The 19,368-nt window shown below is 46.2% G+C and overlaps 1 protein-coding gene across 2 annotated transcripts in view; it reads right to left on the reverse strand.

The window, feature by feature from the left end:
- The window catches only part of myh11b (myosin, heavy chain 11b, smooth muscle), a 169,961-nt gene that overhangs the window by 71,178 nt on the left and 79,415 nt on the right, over positions 1 to 19,368 (reverse strand). For both annotated transcript variants that reach the window (XM_078240910.1, XM_078240911.1), the window contains exons 6-7: positions 12,481 to 12,573; positions 8,673 to 8,736 (exon numbers count right to left, since the gene is read on the reverse strand). In XM_078240910.1, the coding sequence (XP_078097036.1) occupies positions 8,673 to 8,736; positions 12,481 to 12,573 (157 nt within the window). The remainder of the gene's footprint in view (positions 1 to 8,672; positions 8,737 to 12,480; positions 12,574 to 19,368) is intronic.

Consider the following 19,368-nt stretch of genomic DNA (forward strand, 5'->3'; position numbering starts at 1 on the left):
GGTGGTGAGCTGCCTTCTTGAATCGCTGCAGTCCACATGCTGTGGGTTGACCCACAATGCCTTTAGAGAGGGAATTCCAAACAACACTCTGCCTTGCTGCTGTTATCTGTTTTTATCCATATTTCCCTGTGCTGAACTTTTACCGCCCTGCCCACCTTGGGAATCGGAGTGGGCGAGGGGCGGACCACGGGAAGGTTCCGTCGATCTCGGGCAGGATTTTACGGTTTTGGGACGAGCAAGGCTATAAAATCCCGCCCAATGCTTCTGAATTTCAGAATTTAATATCAGAAGAACACCAGATTACAGATTATAGATTATTCAATTGGCTGCTTTAGTTAAAACAGGTGAAGGTTCAGCTACATTTGCAACTTTCGAATAGAGGATCTCAATTCTTCCTCCACTCTGACCCAAACATGAGGACTTCCTGGATCTTTTTTAGCCGGTGAGAGGTGATCTGTGTCTGCTGCTTCCCCATCCCTACCAGGCCGCCCTGAATTCCCCATCTTCCTCTTGCCTCTCTCCCATATTTTCCACGCTCTCCTTCAAGCTTATCCCATTCATCAGCCCTCCCATCGACTTTCTCCACTCTATCCTCACCAGATTCCATTCCGGACCTCCATGCTAGATAATGTTGTCCATAGTTTTCTCGGCTACTGGCCCCCTCCCTCCCACAACCCCCACCCTGAATGATCGAGCCTTTCTGCAAAAGGCTGGTGAGTTTAGATTTTGCGTCTGGAACTCCATCCCTCTCACTGACAACCAGCTTAGACTGAAGCTGACTGTTCACCATCTCGACTCATTGTTTGACCCTGATCCTCTCTGTTAGAAATTCTGTGGACCTCCTCCTCCATATTGAATCAGCCCATCAGTCACTGAAGCTCACCTCAACGCCTCTATTACCTTGAGGTCCAGCCACCTGGTCGATCTTCCATCTTTCTGCTGCCTCTACCCGAGCTTGCAGCAAGTTGCATTCACTGTCATTCTTATCAACTCATTTCATGCCCCCAATACATTCAATTTAAAACCCATCCTCATGTTTAAATCACTCATGACCTTCCTTACCTCAGATTTCCTTCCTGATCTCTCCATTCCTTTAACTCTGGTTTCTTGTCCATCCTGTTCCTCACTTCACTCCACCAATGACAGTCAAGCTTCCAGTCACCCATACCCGCTCTCTTGGATCTCCTCATCTCCGGAACCTCTTCCTGTTCGAGCACTGCCCATTGTCCCAGAAGCCACCACTCAAATTTAGCACTGCCAGGATTACAGAACTGCCAGCCAATCAAATTGGCTGGTCGCTCTCTAGGTCGTGACCAATGACATTGTCTGGTCTGTCATTTCAAGCTTGGGGTGAGCAGGAGATAGTTACAATTCCCCTGGCAGAGGGAAGCTACTGGGATGAAGCAGTCCCAACCTCTCCAATCTATCCTCCTAACTGAAGTTTCTCATCCCAGAACCATTCTTGGGAACCTCTTCTGCACTCTCTTCAATGTGTTCACATCCTTCCTATAGTGTGGTGCCCAGAACTGTACACAATATTCCAGCTGAGGTCTTGTACAATTTCAGCATAAGCTCCTTGTTCTTGTCCTCTGTGCCCCTCTTAATAAAGCCCAGAATACTATCTGCTTTATTAACTGCTCTCTCCACCTGTCCTGACACCTTTAACGATTGATGCAAAGATACAAAGAACAAAGAATATTACAGCACAGGAACAGGCCCTTCGGCCCTCCAAGCCTGCACTGACCATGCTGCCCGACTGAACTAAAACCCCCTACCCTTCCAGGGACCATATCCCCCCCAATTCATGTATTTACCCAGACGCCCCTTAAAAGTCACTGTTGTATCTGCTTCCACTACCTCCCCCGGCAGCGAGGTCCAGGCACCCACCACCCTCTGTAAAGAAAATCTGCCTCGTACATCTCCTTTGAACTTTGCCCCTCACACCTTAAACCTGTGCCCCCTAGTAATTGACTCTTCCACCCTGGGAAAAAGCTTCTGACTATCCCCTCTGTCTATACCCCTCATAATCTTGTAGACTTCTATCAGGTCGCCCCTCAACCTCCATCATTCCAGTGAGAACAAACCAAGTTTCTCCAACCTCTCCTCATAGTTAATACCCTCCATACCAGGCAACATCTTGGTAAATCTTTTCTATACCCTCTCCAAAGCCTCCACATCCTTCTGGTAGTGTGGCGACCAGAATTGAACACTATATTCCAAGTGCAGCCTAACTAGGGTTCTATAAAGCTGCAACATGACTTGCCAGTTTTTAAACTCAATGCCCCGGCCGATGAAGGCAAGCATGCCGTATGCCTTCTTGACTACCTTCTCCACCTGCGTTGCCACTTTCAGTGACCTGTGTACCTGTACACCCAGATCCCTCTGCCTATCAATACTCTTAATGGTTCTGTCATTTACTGTACATTTCCTCTCTGTATCAGACCTTCCATTTGTACACCCAGCTCCCTCTGCTCCTGCCCCCTTTTAGAATTTTTCCCCTTATTTGATATTGTCTCTCCATGTTCCTTCTGCCAAAATGCAAGACCTCACACATCTCCTGCTGGCTCCCTCTTGCTCCCCGATTTCTCACTGCTGTCCAGCAGTCAGACAGATCCCTGCTGGATTTGTGAGCGAGTCCTGACCTACTTACAGTTCCAGGAATTAAAATCTCCCCCAGTCTCAGCAAGCAAGCTGTCACTCACCCCACGACCCCCACCCAGAAGTGATAACGTTTAGACCACTTTTGTTACAGTCTATCTGCCTCAGTCTGTCTCCTGCACGAACGTAAGGATTCATATGGTGCGTAAACACAAGCAGGGGCCTGTTGGGCCAAATGGCCTGTAACTGTGCTGCCAACTCTCTGCAAGAGCTGTTTCCCACAGTTAACTGTAATGTTGTGTCCTTTCACTCCAGCCTCGTTTTCACATCTTTATAAAGACATTTCCTGGACAGGAAAGTTAGAAACAGTTGTCAGAAACTGAACAGAGGCCAGAATCTTTGTGGCCGTGGGTCATCGCGGACACATGTTTCTTGTACACAGAGGTTTTCTTTAAAATAGCTCAGGGTTACACTGGGGGATTGGCTTGGACTTTCCCCATGAAATGACTGATACAAATCTCCCCCAAGTTGCATGGACTAGTTGTTGTTTTGCTCTTGTTGCAACTAACATTGCTATTCCCTTTCCAGTGGTTCGTGGATAAGATCATAAGATGGTAAAGGTGTAGAAGCAGAATTAGGCCATTTGGCCCATTGAGTCTGCTCCACCATTCAACCATGGCTGATAAGTTTCTCAACCCCATATATATCATAGAAAGTTAAATCTTGCCGTTCTGATGGAAGCGCAGATTGGGGAATCAGGTACAAAGCTTATCGCACCCACTGGGTCACACAGTATTGCATGAATACTGTACAAATAGAGCAGACTTGGATAGGTGGGCCCAATTCAACCTGACTCTCATTTTGAAGCATTTCTCAAAGGAAAAGGCAGCACAGTGGCACTGTGGTTAGCACTGCTGCCTCACAACGCTAGGGACCTGGGTTCGATTCCCAGCTTGGGTCACTGTCTGTGCGGAGTCTGCACATTCCCCCCGTGTCTGCGTGGGTTTCCTCCGGGTGCTCCGGTTTCCTCCCACAGTCCAAAGATGTGCGGGTTAGGTGGGATTGGCCATGCTAAATTGCCCCTTAGTGTCAGGGAGACTAGCTAGAGTAAATGCATGGGGTTATGGGGATAGGGCCTGGGTGGGATTATGGTCAGTGCAGACTCGATGGGCCGAATGGCCTCCTTCTGCACTGTAGGGATTCTAGGTTTCTATGAAAATACAGGCACTGTGAAACAAAGGTGAGTGTGTCTCAGCCAATGAACAAGAGAGTGTGTTCAATGGGTAAGGAATGGATGTACCTGATGTATACCTTTGGCATCAAGATTGTGAATGGTGCTTCAGGCCTTGTAAATCTAAACCACCCGCCAGGTTCATTCATTGGGTATTGGTTCCTTAATTGACATTTATTTTAGAACCCTCCTTTCTGCTTATTCTTGACTAATTTAATGTACAAAATCAAGACAACACGTTGCCTAGGAGAAAGAGGTTTGAAAGAAAAACATGGGCTAGGATTTTTAGAATGGTGAGGTTTCCAAAATGGTTCCGGGGATGAGGAATATTAGCCACAAGGTTAGGGTTGGAGAGGCTGGGGTTGTTCTCCTTGAAGCTTTGGATGGCACATTGGCACAATGGCAAGCACTGTTGCTCACAGCGTCAGGGACCCAGGTTCAATTCCCAGCTTGGGTCACTGTCTGTGCGGAGTCTGCACGTTCTCCCCATGTCTGCGTGGGTTTCCTCCGGGTGCTCCGGTTTCCTCCCAGAGTCCAAAGATGTGTGGGTTAGGTGGATTGGCCGTGCTAAATTTCCCCTTAGTGTCCTGGGATGTGTAGGTTAGAGGGATTAGCGTGTAGTCACGGGGGTAGGGCCTGGGTGGGATTGTTGTCAGTGCAGACTCGATGGGCCAAATGACCTCCTTCTGCACTGTCGGGATTCTATGATTTGAAAGGAGAGATTTGATAGAATTGTACAAGGTGTGATCAGATAGACCAAGGTAAGCTGATTGTCCAAGGACAAGGGGACACTGATTTAAGGTTTTGGGTGAGAAATATGACATGAGGAAGATGTTTTTTAATGCAGCATGTTGCATTGACCCAGAACTCACTGCCTACCAGGATAGTAGAAATAGAATCAGTCAATAATTTCAAAAGGAGATTGGATAGGCACTGGAGGGAAATGACCCAGGGATAGAGAGGGGATTGGAAGTGACTGGATTGCTCTACAGATAGCTGGCACAGAATCAATAGACCTCCTCCTGTGCTATAATTACTCTCAAACCCTGCAGTAAAGTATTGATGCAACTTGAATTACCGTAACTTTGCAATAATATTCATTTGCCCGTGATTGAATTCTCCCATCTCCCTTTTTCACAGGTGAAGGGTTGTCAAGTGCAACTCTAAGTGGACAGACAGATGCTTTACTCGTTGAATCAGGGGCACAGATACAGCAAAAGGGCAATTAATCTCAAAGCACTACTGGAGAATGAGTGTCTTCGGGGGAATCTTCATAAAAGATCAGTAATGCTGGGAGCAGTGCCACAACTTGTTTTTTCATTCATGGGATGTGGGCGTCGCTGGCTGGGCCAGCATCTATTGCCCATCCGAGGGCAGTTGAGAATCAACCCCATTGCTGTGGCTCTGGAGTCACATGTGGGCCAGACTGGGTAAGGATGGCAGATTTTCTTCCTTAAAGGACATTGCATTTATACAACAATCGACAATGGTTTCATGGTCATCATTAGACTTTGAATTCCAGAATTTTCAGAAGTCAAATTTCAACATCTGCCGTAGTGGGATGTAAGAACATAAGAAATAGGAGCAGGAGTAGGCCAAATAGCCCCTCAAGCCTGCTCCGCCATTCAATAAGATCATGGCTGATCTGATAGTGGGTTCAGTTCCACTTACCCGCCCGCTCCCCATAACCCTTAATTCCCTTAATGGTTAAAAATCTATCCGTGACTTAAACACATTTAACGAGGTAGCCTCTACTGCTTCATTGGACAGAGAATTCCAAAGGTCACTACCCTCTGGGAGAAGAAGTTCCTCAACTCTGTTCTAAATTGACTCCCCCGTATTTTGAGGCTATGCCACCTAGTTCTTGTTTCCATTGTAAGTGGAAATAACCTCGCTGCTTCTACCCTGTCTAGCCCCTTCATTATCTTATATGTCTCTATAAAGTCTCCCCTCAACCTTCTAAACTCCAATGAGTACAGGCCCAGTCTACTCAGTCTCTCCTCATAAGCTAACCCCCTCATCTCCGGAATCAACTTGGTGAACCTTCTCTGTACCCCCTCCAAAGCTAATATATCCTTTCTTAAATAAGGGGACCAAAATTGTACACAGTACTCTAGGTGCGGCCTCACCAGTACCCTGTACAGTTGCAGCATGACCTCCCTGCTTTTATACTCCATCCCTCTCGTGATAAAGGCCAACATTCCATTTGCCCTCTTGATTACCTGCTGCACCTGCAAACTGAGTTTTTGTGATTCATGCACAAGGACCCCCAGGTCCCTCTGCACAGTAGCATGTTGTAATTTTTCACCGTTTAAATAATAGTCCATTTTACTATTATTCCTTCCAAAGTGGATAACCTCACACTTACCAACGTTATACTCCATCTGCCAGATCCTTGCCACTCACTTAGCCTATCCAAATCTCTCTGCAGACTCTCTGTGTCCTCCACACAATTTGCTTTCCCACTCATCTTTGTGTCATCCGTAAACTTTGTTACCCTACACTTGGTCCCCTCCTCCAGATCATCTATGTATATGGTAAATTGTTGAGGCCCCAGCACCGATCCCTGCGGCACGCCACTAGTCACTGATTGCCAACCGGAAATGCACCCATTTCTTCCGATTCTCTGCTTTCTGTTAGATAGCCAATCCTCAATCCACGCTAACACTTTACCCCCAACTCCGTGTACCTTTATCTTATGCAGTAACCTTTTGTGAGGCACCTTATCAAATGCCTTCTGGAAATCTAAATACACCACATCCACCGATTCCCTTCTGTCAACCGCACTCATTATATCCTCAAACAATTCCAGTAAATTTGAACCTGGGTCCCCAGAGCATTACCTTGGGTTCTGGATTATTTGTCCAGCGACAATACAACTACGTCACTGCCTCCCCAACTGGGAAGGAGGTTTCTATGCAACTGCTGCTTCCACCAAACCCAACAAAATAATGAACATTCCTTGGACCTCAGGACCTTTAACGTTGGACAAAAACATCTTGAAAAGCTTTTGGGATGGATCTGGATGCTAGCAGGTAAATGTGGGAGGCTTCCTCTATCCCTGGAATGTTGGTGAACTTTACAGTCACCAGCCCCTAGCACATTCCCCAAGGACCATGATGCCGGTGAGATATTTATTAGCATTCAATAGCTGCCAGGTCTGGAAATCTGTGATCGGACCACAAGCTCAGCACTGCTACTGTTAAAGATGGCGGTGGGAATATTACAGAAATTGTTCCCAGGCTCGAGGGGCTAGATGGCCTACTCCTGCTCCTATTTCTTATGTTCTTATGACAACAGTAACATCCCAGAATCCAGGCTTCAGCTGAAGGTGGGACTCAACGTGTCGTGTTATTGGGCGGAATTCTGTGCTGTCGAGGTGGGGGCAGGGCTGTAACAAGTGGCGATGATTTCAAACGTCCGCTGACTTTGGCAGGACAGTAAAATCCCACCCAGTATTGTTGTGTTAAAAGCGAGGTCTCATCCTCAGATGGAATCTGAATTCTTCTCATTTCAAGGCATCTCCTAATTATCTTGGGACTGCTAATGTCTTTATCAAAAAATAAGATGGTCAGGATTTAGAAATTACGGACTCCCCAAGGGAAGCATCCGTTATCTCACATTTGTGGTCACGTACTATCTGTACTACATTAGAGCGATTAAAACCCTTTAGCTTTATGAATGTTATGTAAGCGGAGACTCGTCCTGAACGGGGATGTGTTGTCAGTGTGACTCAATCCTTCCATACTCAGAACCTTCAGCGGCTGGCAGTTGCCTCTGGGGGTAACAAGTATCGTCCAGGCCAAATATTAGGGTGCTGCAGTGGCACAGTGTTCAGTACTGCCGCCTCACATCTCCAGGGACCCAGATTCGATTCCCAGCTTGGGTCACTGTCTGTGTGGAGTTTGCACGTTCTCCCCGTGTCTGCGTGGGTTTCCTCCGGGTGCTCCGGTTTCCTCCCACGGTCCAAAGATGTGCGGGTTAGGTGGATTGGCCTTGCTAAAATGCCTCTTAGTGTCAGGGGACTAGCTGGGTAAATGTGTGGGGTTACAGGGATAGGGCCTGGGTGGGATTGTTGTTGGTGCAGACTCGATTGACCAGGTGGCCACCTTCTGCACTGCAGGGAGTCTATGATAACGATTCTATGATAACTTTGTGTACGTGGCCGAGGGTACCTCAGTGACCTTGCTGAGGAGAACAGGAAGATAAAAAGCAGCTCAGCTGCTACAATGTCCTCTGCTGGTTCTGAAAGAGACTAACAGTGCTTCAATATGACTTTTCCTTACATTCTGCCACTTCATTTAGCTGCAATGCATGATTCCCCCAATAGCAACGGACAAGTAGACCAGAGAGTACAGACACAGACCCAGATCCAGGGACACCAATGAGAGTAATTAGAGTCATAGTGTCATAGAGGTTTACAGCATGGAAACAGGCCCTTTGGCCCAACTTGTCCATGCCGCCCAGTTTTTAACCACTAAGCTAGTCTCAATTGCCCGCATTTGGCCCATATCCCTCTATACCCATCTTACCCATGTAACTGTCTGTAAAAGCTTTTTAAAAGACAAAATTGTATCTGCCTCTGCTACTACCTCTGGCAGCTCGTTCCAGACACTCACCACCCAATCAACTTTTGAAAATCCCTGTCTAATACCATCAAAATTGGCCTTGCCCCAATTTAGAACTTTAAATTTTGGGCCAGACCATTTCACAGTGAGTTTGTCTCTGGTGGAGGGATCAGAGGCAGTTACCTCCTGCAAATGGGGGAAAAGTGCGCCTCGTTATGGCTTTTCAGTTAAAATTCCAAATCTGCTCTCTTTAAACACCCATTTAAAAAGGATACAAGTGTCGATGTTTGCTCCAACAATATAGCCAGTGACATCAAAATTGATCCGGATGAATTTTCCCTGTTGGAAATGAGACAACAATGGTCAGGATATCTTTCTGTACATTTACTGGCCCTGAAGTGATTGCCCAACAATGTCGCTGTCACTTGTTTGCAGAGAGCTTGGTAATTCTGCCTAAACCAGGTCAGGCCGAGCAGATTCCTGATACGGAGTCAGGATGAGCACGGGGGGGGGGCGGATAACAGGAGTTCACATCTGCCAGACATCTACAAAGTTTGCAGCTGCACACAAGGAGGTTTCATCTTAATGATAAATGTTAATGATTGATTCACATTCCAGCTTCGCTGGTCAGAATTTTCCACTCGGCGCAACATCACAAGTGGTTATCAGGAGGTAAGATGATATCTTTTCCTTCTGAACTAGTGGGAGGCAAGTTGATGGAATGTGTGGAGACATTGGAGCAAATCCATAGACGGAATTAACTCGATCCAGTGTCTCCTTTAAAGTCAAATTTATTTAGTGTCACAAGTAGGCTTCCGTTAACACTGCAATGAAGTTACTGTGAAAATCCCCTCGTCGCCACACTCTGGCACTTCACGCCAACAGTGACTTGTGCAGTAATTGCTGCGTGGCAGAGGTGTGACATTCTGAGGATACCAGCAGTAATCGCTAGCCAACTTCTCCCCTCCCAGCACAACAAATATTAGCAAAGTCGTAGCACATGGAAAACACAAACTGCAGAAATAGCAAAAATCTCAAGCTGTCGGGATAAAATGAGTTGGAGGCTGGAGAATACAAAATGGATTCTGAGCGCGTCGTGTGAGAGAGAATCAGGCATTGTTGCTACCTTCCATTTTGTGAATTGCTTGAATTTCCAATACATTTTATCCCCGACAGGTTGACCTTCCCACCTGGAGTGCTGCAAGGAGCCCACGTTTCTGGGCCATGGCTACGTATCGCTAATGTTTTGTGCCGTCTGCACTCCATGTAGTGACTGAATTTGCCCAGTGGACCTTTGGTGAAATACATCAAACCACATACACAGGGAAATACATCATACCAACCACACCCCGTATACAGAACAAAAATACACCTTACAGCAACTGTGCTTGGGTCCATGTGCATAGGGATAGAACATTCTGGAAGTAATACGGATTGTGCAAGGGTACCTATCACTCTTGCAATTAATGGCATGGCAGCGACCATTCCTCGAATCATTTTGCCTGATTTTTTTTTCATTCATTCATGGGACATGGGCGTCACTGGCTGGGTCCAGCATTTATTGCCCATCCCTAGTTCCCCCGAGGACAGTTGAGAGTCAACCACATTGCTGTGGCTCTGGAGTCACATGTAGGCCAGACCGGGTAAGGACGGCAGATTTCCTTCCCTAAAAGGACATTAGCGAACCAGATGGGTTTTTCCCGACAATCGATAATGGTTTCATGGTCATCAGTAGATTCTTAATTCCAGATTTTTCTTTATCAAATTGAAATTCCACCATCTGCCCAGAACATTAGCTGATCTTCTGGATTAAGAAATCTAGCGATAATACCACGAGGCCATCACCTCGTGCTTGTGGAGCTCGCTTCACGAAGGGCACTAGCATTTGTTTCATGCTCCTCCATGGAATCTGGCAGAGACATTGTCTAAAGAATTTCTCTCGTGTTTTTAGATGTCACGGATACACAGTCCAGGTCTCACTGCTACACCCTCTCTTCTGGGACTATTGTTGACTTGTAGATGTCTGTTGTCAAACAGTTACTGCTGTTTGTAGAAGGTTGAACTGGTGTAGCTGATCCGGTGCTGCATCTCCTCGTTAATGATAGCATTTTGAGAGAGGCAGCTTCCACTGTATAGAAAGTGATCAAGTTATTCCCAGAGTCACGGTGGCACAGTGGTTAGCACTGTTGCCTCACAGTGCCAGGAACCCGGGTTCGATTCCCGGCTTGGGTCATTGTGTGTGGAGTTTGCATGTTCTCCCCATGTCTGCGTGGGTTTCCTCTGGGTGCTCCAATTTCCTCCCACAGTGCCAGAGATGTGCTGGTTAGTTGTATTGGCCGTGCTAAATTCTCCCTCAGTGTACCCGAGTAGGTGCCGGAGTGTGGCGACAAGGGGATTTTCACAGTAACTTCATTGCAGTGTTAATGTAAGCCTACTTGTGACACAAAGAATAAACTTTTTTAAAAAGTGGGAAGTGGAATATTTGGCTGCCCAGGTGTGGGTTGATTCAGTAACATTCAATGACAGACTTTGTCTGTAGAATTGAAGGGATTGAATGTGGTTTGTAAATCTGGTGCAGAGTGGGTAACACTGCGGTTATCTTCAAACTGTAGATCGTGTGTGTATATAGTGCTCAGTATACTCTTGGCATGGAGGTGACTGAGGTTAAAGAGTTTTCCACCTCGCTGATATTTAATACTCACACCAGAGGGCAATTAATATTTGATAAAGGTGAATAGTTACCATTAGGCGGATTGGAAATTGTATGGGGGTGGTGGGGGGCCGGGGGGTGGGGGGGGGGCAGCCTTGCCTAATCCCTGTTCAGATCTTGTGTGCCCCGGTTAGAGATCTCTCACACTAAGAGTTACAGCCACAACACGGTGAGGCAGTTTCAGGATTGTGAAGAAGCTTTTTGGCACCCAAATCTTTGGAGGACGTTTGCGATTGACTCAGTCCAACGCATTGCTCAAGTTGATGGATGCAATGAAGAGTTCCTGGTCTTGTTCATGACTTCTGCCGCCTTTGCAGCCAGTGAGACAGACAGTCTTCTTTTCGACTGCGCTTTGTCTGGTGCCTCCCCCGATCTGGCTCTCATGGGATAGTCCCATCAGGAGCAGGGAGCTCACAATGAAGGATCGTCAGAGTGTACAAGACTCTCCGCCACATCAAGATGGCCATCAAGGGAGGGGACTCTTGCGATATTACCAAAATGGAACTGAACCATATCTCTCAGGATTACAGGCAATTGGCGTCACTGCTTTTGATGGAATACCAAGATGGTACATGTACAAGGTTTATCACGCACTCATGTTAAACAGTGCGTTTTCAATAACAGAATACTTAATGGTCATTACTGTAGAATATCTTCTTGAACCAGATCCAAAGTTTGAAAGAAATTTACAAGAAAGATGCAGAATGTTCCTAGAAGCAGCATTTCATTACACACTGTAGTGCCATGCCTTTAGGGCAGTTCTTCTGAATGTCAGCAGACTGGTACGGTAGCACAGTGGCTAGCATTATTGCCTCACAGCGCCAGGGACCTGGGTTCAATTCCAGCCTGTCTGGAGTTTGCACGTTCTCCCCGTGTCTGCGTGGGTTTCCTCCGGTTTCCTCCCCACTCCAAAGATGTGTGGGTTAGGTGGCTTGGCTATGCTAAATTGCCCCTTGGGTGGAGTAACCATGGTAAATGGACAGGGTTATGGGGATAGGGCAGGGTGGGGCCTGGGTATGATGCTCTTTCGGAGAGTCGGTGCGGACCCGATGGGCTGAATGGCCTCCTTCTGCACCGTGAGGATTCTGCAGCTTCCATGGTAAAGGGCTAATACTGTTCCTATTTTGCTGTACAAGTAATTAGCATGTTGTAGCTTGTTGTTCAAATCTTGGAAGCATTGCTGAACTGACTGATACGGACTCGCAGATAAATCACTTCACCACAAGCTGCCCTTTGCCACATGTTTTGAGTTTGGTAGTGGATTTATTTGCTCCTATGTTAATGAGATACCGAATATTAGAAACTTCTGATGTGTACAATCATGGGAACTCCAACACAAACTCAACCATAAAGGCAAAAATAAACATACTCACAAATCGGGAGGAGTTGTCATTTTTTACTGTTTTTGCATTGCCAAAGGCTTCCAGAATGGGGTTGGCTTGAAGGAGTTGCTTTTCTAATTCCCCCTAAAACGAAAGACGGGTTACACTTGGTTATCTTAGTCTATGAGACATTAAGGCAGTGACTCATGGGCTAACTGCTTGCAGCATTCTTTGCATTGCTCTAACAAAGTATGATCTCCGGTCACTCTGTGCAAGGGTGATCGTGTTAGAAAAACAGAAAATGTTGAAAATACTCAGTGGGATCGCAGGCAACATCTGCGGGGGAGAGAAATGGAATCAACCTTTCAAGTAATCGGAACTGGGAAAAGTTAGAGATGTGACTACCAGAAGGACGTGGAAGCTTTGGAGAGAGCAGAAAAGGTTTACCAGGATGTTGCCTAGTATGGAGGGTATTAGCTATGAGGAGAGATTGAATAAACTGGGATTGTTCTCCCTGGAAAGGCGGAGACTGAGGGGCGACCTGATAAAAGTTTATAAAATTATGAGGGGTACAGACAGATGAACAGTTGGAAGCTTTTTCCCCGGGCGGAAATGACAATTACCAGGGGGCACAAGTTCAAGGTAAGGGGGGAAAGGTTCAGTGGAGATGTGCCGGGGAAGCTTTTTACACAGAGAGTGGTGGGGGCCTGTGATGCACTGCCAAGTGAGGTGGCTGAGGGAGATACATTTGTGACATTTAAGACTTATTTGGATAGACTCATGAACAGCCGAGGACTGTAAGAAAAGGGATAACCACTCGTGGATAACGAAGGAAATTAAGGAGAGTATTAAATTAAAGACCGATGCGTACAGAGTGGCCAAAAATAGCGGAGAATCAGAAGATTGGGAAAACTTTAAGAAACAACAAAGAACGACTAAGAAAGCGATAAAGAAAGGAAAGATAGGTTATGAAGCTAGGCTAGCTCTAAATATGAAAAATGATAGTAAAAGCTTTTACAAATATATAAAAAGGAATAGAGTGGCAAGAGTGAATGTTGGACCCTTGGAGGACGAGAGGGGGGATTTAATAGTGGGAAATGAGGAAATGGCTGAAACTTTAAATAAGTTTTTTGTGTCGGTCTTCACAGTGGAAGACACAAATAGTTTACCGAATATTAACGATAGAGAGTTGGTAGGAGGAGAGGTACTCAATACAATTAATGTTACCAGGGAGGCAGTGCTTGGTAGACTAATGGGACTGAAGGTGGACAAGTCCCCGGGCCCGGATGGAATGCATCCCAGGGTACTGAAAGAAATGTCAGAGGTATTAGCGGATGCGTTAGTGGTTATTTATCAAAATTCGTTGGATTCTGGGGTAGTGCCGGCGGATTGGAAAACGGCTAATGTTACGCCGCTGTTTAAAAAATAGACAAAAGGTGGGTAACTACAGGCCGGTTAGCTTAACGTCTGTAGTTGGGAAAATGCTGGAATCCATCATTAAAGAAGAAATAGCAGGCCATCTGGATAAGAATGGTTCGATTAAGCAGACGCAGCATGGATTCATGAGGGGAAAGTCATCCTTGACGAACTTGTTGGATTTTTATGAAGATGTGACGAGTGCGGTTGACGAAGGGGAACCGGTGGATGCGGTGTTTTTGGATTTCCAAAAGGCGTTTGATAAGGTGCCTCACAAAAGGTTGCTGAAGAAGATTGGGTCACACGGAGTTGGGGGTAGGGCGTTAGCGTGGATTGGGGATTGGCTATCCGACAGGAAGCAGAGAGTCGGAATAAATGGGTGCTTTTCTGGTTGGCAGATGGTAACTAGTGGCGTGCCGCAGGGATCGGTACTGGGGCCTCAACTATTTACCATTTATATAGACGATCTGGAGGAGGGGACCGAGTGTAGGGTAACAAAGTTTGCAGACGACACAAAGATAAGTGGAAAAGTGAATCGTGTGGAGGGCGTAGAAGGTCTGCAGAGAGATTTGGACAGGCTGAGTGAGTGGGCGAGGATCTGGCAGATGGAGTATAACGTTGACAAATGGGAGGAAAAAAATTACAACATGCTACTGAGCAAAGGGACCTGGGGGTCCTTGTGCATGAGACACAAAAACCCAGTCTGCAGGTGCAACAGGTGATCAAGAAGGCAAATGGGATGTTGGCCTATATCGCAAGGGGGATAGAATATAAAAGCAGAGATGTCTTGCTGCATCTGTACAGGGCATTGGTGAGGCCGCAGCTGGAATACTGTGTGCAGTATTGGTCCCCTTATTTGTGGAAGGATATATTGGCCTTGGAGGGAGTGCAGGGAAGGTTCACCAGGTTGATACCAGAGATGAGGGGTGTTGATTATGAGGAGAGACTGAGCAGATTGGGTTTGTACTCGTTGGAATTTAGAAGGCTGAGGGGGGATCTTATAGAGACCTATAAGATAATGAAGGGGCTGGATAGGGTAGAGGTGGAGAGATTCTTTCCACTTAGAAAGGAAGCTAGAACTAGAGGGCACAGCCTCAAAATAAAGGGGGGTCAGTTTAGGACAGAGTTGAGGAGGAACTTCTTCTCTCAGAGGGTGGTGAATCTCTGGAATTCTCTGCCCACTGAAGTGGTGGAGGCTACTTCGTTGAATATGTTTAAATCACGGATAGTTGGATTCCTGATCGGTAAGGGAATTAGGGGTTATGGGGATCAGGCGGGTAAGTGGAATTGATCCACTTCAGATCAGCCATGATCTTATTGAATGGTGGGGCAGGCTCGAGGGGCTAGATGGCCTACTCCTGCTCCTATTCCTTATGTTCTAATAGAGGGGTTCAGGCGGTTGGTCTAGATCGGACAATGTGATCGGCGCAGGCTTGGTGGACCGACGGGCCTGTTCCTGTGCTGTTCTTTGTCATGCAGGTTTTGAATTTGGAGGCAAGAGAAGAAACAAAGAAACGTCTTGCTCAGAAACCTGCCGTTTTAATTCTCCACCTCGCTCTCACACTGGCATCCCTGTCCTCGAGCTGCTGTCCTGTTCCAGTGGAGTTTAATGTAAGCTCGAGGAACACCATCCCACCTTTCCATTAAGGATTCCACAGCTTTCCGGACTCAACAATTTTAGACTAATCTCCACACCCCCACCCACAGCACCGATATTGTTGCCTTTATAGTTTACACGTTTCAGCTTTTCATTTTGCTTTCAGTCGGCAGCGTGTCTGCTTCAGGCACATCTATCTGGGATTGTTTTTGCCTCATCACTATTCCCTTTGTCCCTCGAAGACCAACAACCCTGCCGTCACTCAATCTCCCCTCGTCTTTCACCCAATCTGCTTCCTGATCGAGGAGTACAAGATTAAGGAGGACATGAACAGAGTGGATAGGGAGTACTGTTCCCCTTAGTTGAAGGGTGAGTCACGAGGGGACATAGGTTCGAGGTGAGGGGCAGGAGATTGAGGGGGGGGGGTATTTGAGGAAAAAGCGTTTTTACCCAGGGGGTGGTGACGGTCTGGAATGTGCTGCCTGGGATGGTGGGTCCTTTAAAAAAGACAAAAGCAGAAAATACTGTAAAATCTCAGCAAGTCTGACAGTATCTGTGGGGAGAGAATAGAGCCAACATTTCAAATCTAGATGACCCTTCATCAGAGCTCTGACTCGAAACGTTGGCTCTATTCTCACTCCACAGATGCTGTCAGACCTGCTGAGATTTTCCAGCATTTTCTGTTTTTGTTTCAGATTCCAACATCCGCAGTGATTTGCTTTTACCTTAAAAAGCACTTGGAGGAGCACTTGGCACGTCAAAACATTCAGGGCTATGGGCCAGGTGCAGGTAAATGGGATTCGGTGGCAAGTCGGGTGTTCTTCGCATGTTGATACAGACTCAATGGGCCGAAGGACCTCTTCTGCACTGTAATGATTCTATGGATCACAGACTTGGTGTTTGCCCTTGTTCCACCCAGCTTTACTCAAAATCTATTGCATCTCCAACTTCTTCCAACTCTGATGCAAGGTCACAGAACTGAAAAGTTAACATCCCCTCTCTCTCCACAGATGCTGCCTGACCTGCTGAGTATTTTCAGCTTTTATTTCAGATCTTGAGCATTTGCAGTTTTCTGCTTTTCGATTGAGGTTTTTTTTTGTTGTTTGTGTAATAGTTTTCCCAATTCACTGTTACCACATCATAATATCACATCAGTATTCACGTCAGCTGTTGTGTCTCTTAACGTTACAATGGCCCTGAATCTTAGCCACACAAATAATAATAATAATTTGCAATTAAAATAGCTGGCATTTGATCAGAGTTCCAAAGGAACCTACAATATCGAGCCACTAAAAAACACAGGTTGCTGAAGTGTCTTTAGCACAAGCAGGTCCTCAAGAAGTTGTGTCCAGTTTCGGCTGTGCCAGGCTTGCTTCCATCCTTCCACTGCCAGGACCTACCCTTGATGTCCTTCAAGAGTCTTATTCACAGCCACGCCTGTTTACACAGCCTTTGGTGATGTCACCATAGTCCCAGATGAACCTTTAAAGCGGGGGGGGGGGGGGGGGGGTGGGGGGGGGGGGGGGGAGCGCTGACTGGTGGTGATTTAACCTGAGGATCACCACACCTTGGGTGAGATTGAGAAGGCAGAGCCTTCATGAACACTGCGAGAATCGAACCTGCACTGTTGACATTGTTCTGAATCACTAACCAGCCGTCCAACCAACTGAGCTAAACCAACTCCCCACAAGGCTCTTACACTGAGGGAAAGAGATCAGCCCAGTCTTGTAGGAAGCGCCGCCAGTTTAAAACCTACTTCCCATTGCTTGATGTTCAGATGGGAAATCTCAGTCTGAGTCAAGGTACAACATGTAGACATATTGTTTGCTAACCTTCAAGAGCTTAGGAGAGAGTTGTTGCTAAATTAAATGTCTTGCAGGATGTTTACTTATGGTTAGGAAGAAAACATTGCAATGACCAAGCTCAAAAAGAAATGGAAATGTTCTGACATATTAAATTTTTAATGACTGCTTATCTAAAATGAGCGCTATTTAGTTACATATCTGACTGCAGCCAGCCACGATGCAGCATTTTCTAAAGGATGTTAATAGAATTCATTTTTCTGGCTGAGAAAAATGAATATTGGAACTATCATTAAATGATTACAGAAACAATACACATGCATTGTCACAGGTTACAACTGGTTAAAAGATGCAAGAAGAATTAGGCACACAACATTTACCTGCCAGAGCATCAGAATTTGTAGTACATTGTGATAAAAACATCCTTTCGAATATTTGTGTTTATCATTTCGAATGGTGCAGAAAAGGTTCCAGGTTTATTGGATTGGACCAAATTACTGTAAACAATCCTTCCCAATTTCTTCCCGGACTTTCCTGAAGATACTGACAATTACTGAGGACGCACTTCCACAGCTATCCAAAGTGACCATTTTTTCACGCCAGAGTTTTGGAAGATGATTCAGCCATGGAATACCTCACACTCTCTCGCTCACACACTCTCGCTCACACACACTCGCGCTCACACACACTCGCGCTCACACACACTCGCAGGGGTCAGCCATTCGGCCAGTCGTCTGCTCCGCCATTCATTTCGATCATGGCTGATCATCAATCAGAAACTAGACAATTTTCAGCCCTCCGTTCCGCCAATGGTGTCATCCTCTGGCTGAGATCAGCTCGCTTCATCCAGATTGGGGATGTAACATGATAGATTGGCCAGCTGAGCCCCATTTCTTCAATATTAGACTAAGGGACAAACTCACTTCCTCTCTTACAGGTTAAAAATGATCAAATTGTGACTCTTTTTGTTTGGAGTTATCCAGAAACTGTCTTTTTGACTTCAGATGACAAAAAATTAACCTCACATAAAACGGAATCTAAAATTACACACCTTGTTTGCATTTATTAAAAATTATGCTTGGCTTTAATTAAGTACCAAAATGTCAAAAGGTGTTTTTAAAACAACTGCAGACTGCCATCATCTATCTATTTTAGTTATTTTTTACAGGATGTGGACATCTCTGGCTGGGCCAGTCCATAACTGCCCTCCATTTCAGAGGGTAGTGGAGAGTCAGCCACATTGCTGTGGCTCTGGAGTCACATGTAGGCCAGACCGGGTAAGGACGGCAGATTTCCTTCCCTAAAGGACATTCGTGAACCAGGTGGGTTTTTCCAACAATTGACAATGGTTTCATGGTCATCAGTAGATTCTTAATTCCAGATTATTATTGAATTCAAATTCCACCATCTGCCATGGGGGGGATTTGAACCTGGGCCCCTAACCTTGCTCTGGGTCCCTGGATTACTAGTCCAGTGACAATACCACTGCGCCACTGCCTCCCCTAGCTTGTATTATCAGATATGATATTTTATCGTTTAATCAAATTTTTAGTTTGACGAACTATTATTTATTTGTCACAGGTACGTTAACACTGCAATGAAGTTACTGTGAAAAGTCCCTGGTCGCCACACTCCGGCGCCTGTTTGGGCACACCGAGGAAGAATTTAGCACGGCCAATGCACCCAAGCTGCACGTCTTTCTGATTGTGGGAGGAAACCGGAGCACCCGGAGGAAACCCACGCAGACATGGGGAGAATGTGCAGACTCCACACAGACAGTGACCCAAGCCGGGAATGGAACCCGGGTCCCTGGAGCCGTGAGGCAGCAGTGCTGACCACTGTGCTACCCACTGGGCCTGTATTCAAGATCCAGAAGTGAATCATGGATTTAATTGGGAGGATTGTTTACCACTGCACCATTTGTGTAAGAGAAGGTTTAGCAGTTAGTTATCAGACCAAGGTTTAGCTCACAAAATGCACCAAGATGTCACGCTGACATTACTGCAGATTTACGTCTGCATCAGAGAGCCTATTGCCTATAGCAATGAACAATTGCAGCAACGACAAGCTAACAAGCCAGTTGATAGATCAGAATTTGAAGATAAACGCAGTAGCAGCATCGAT

This window comes from Mustelus asterias, chromosome 23 (assembly GCF_964213995.1).
Source record: "Mustelus asterias chromosome 23, sMusAst1.hap1.1, whole genome shotgun sequence".
Lineage (NCBI taxonomy): Eukaryota > Metazoa > Chordata > Chondrichthyes > Carcharhiniformes > Triakidae > Mustelus > Mustelus asterias.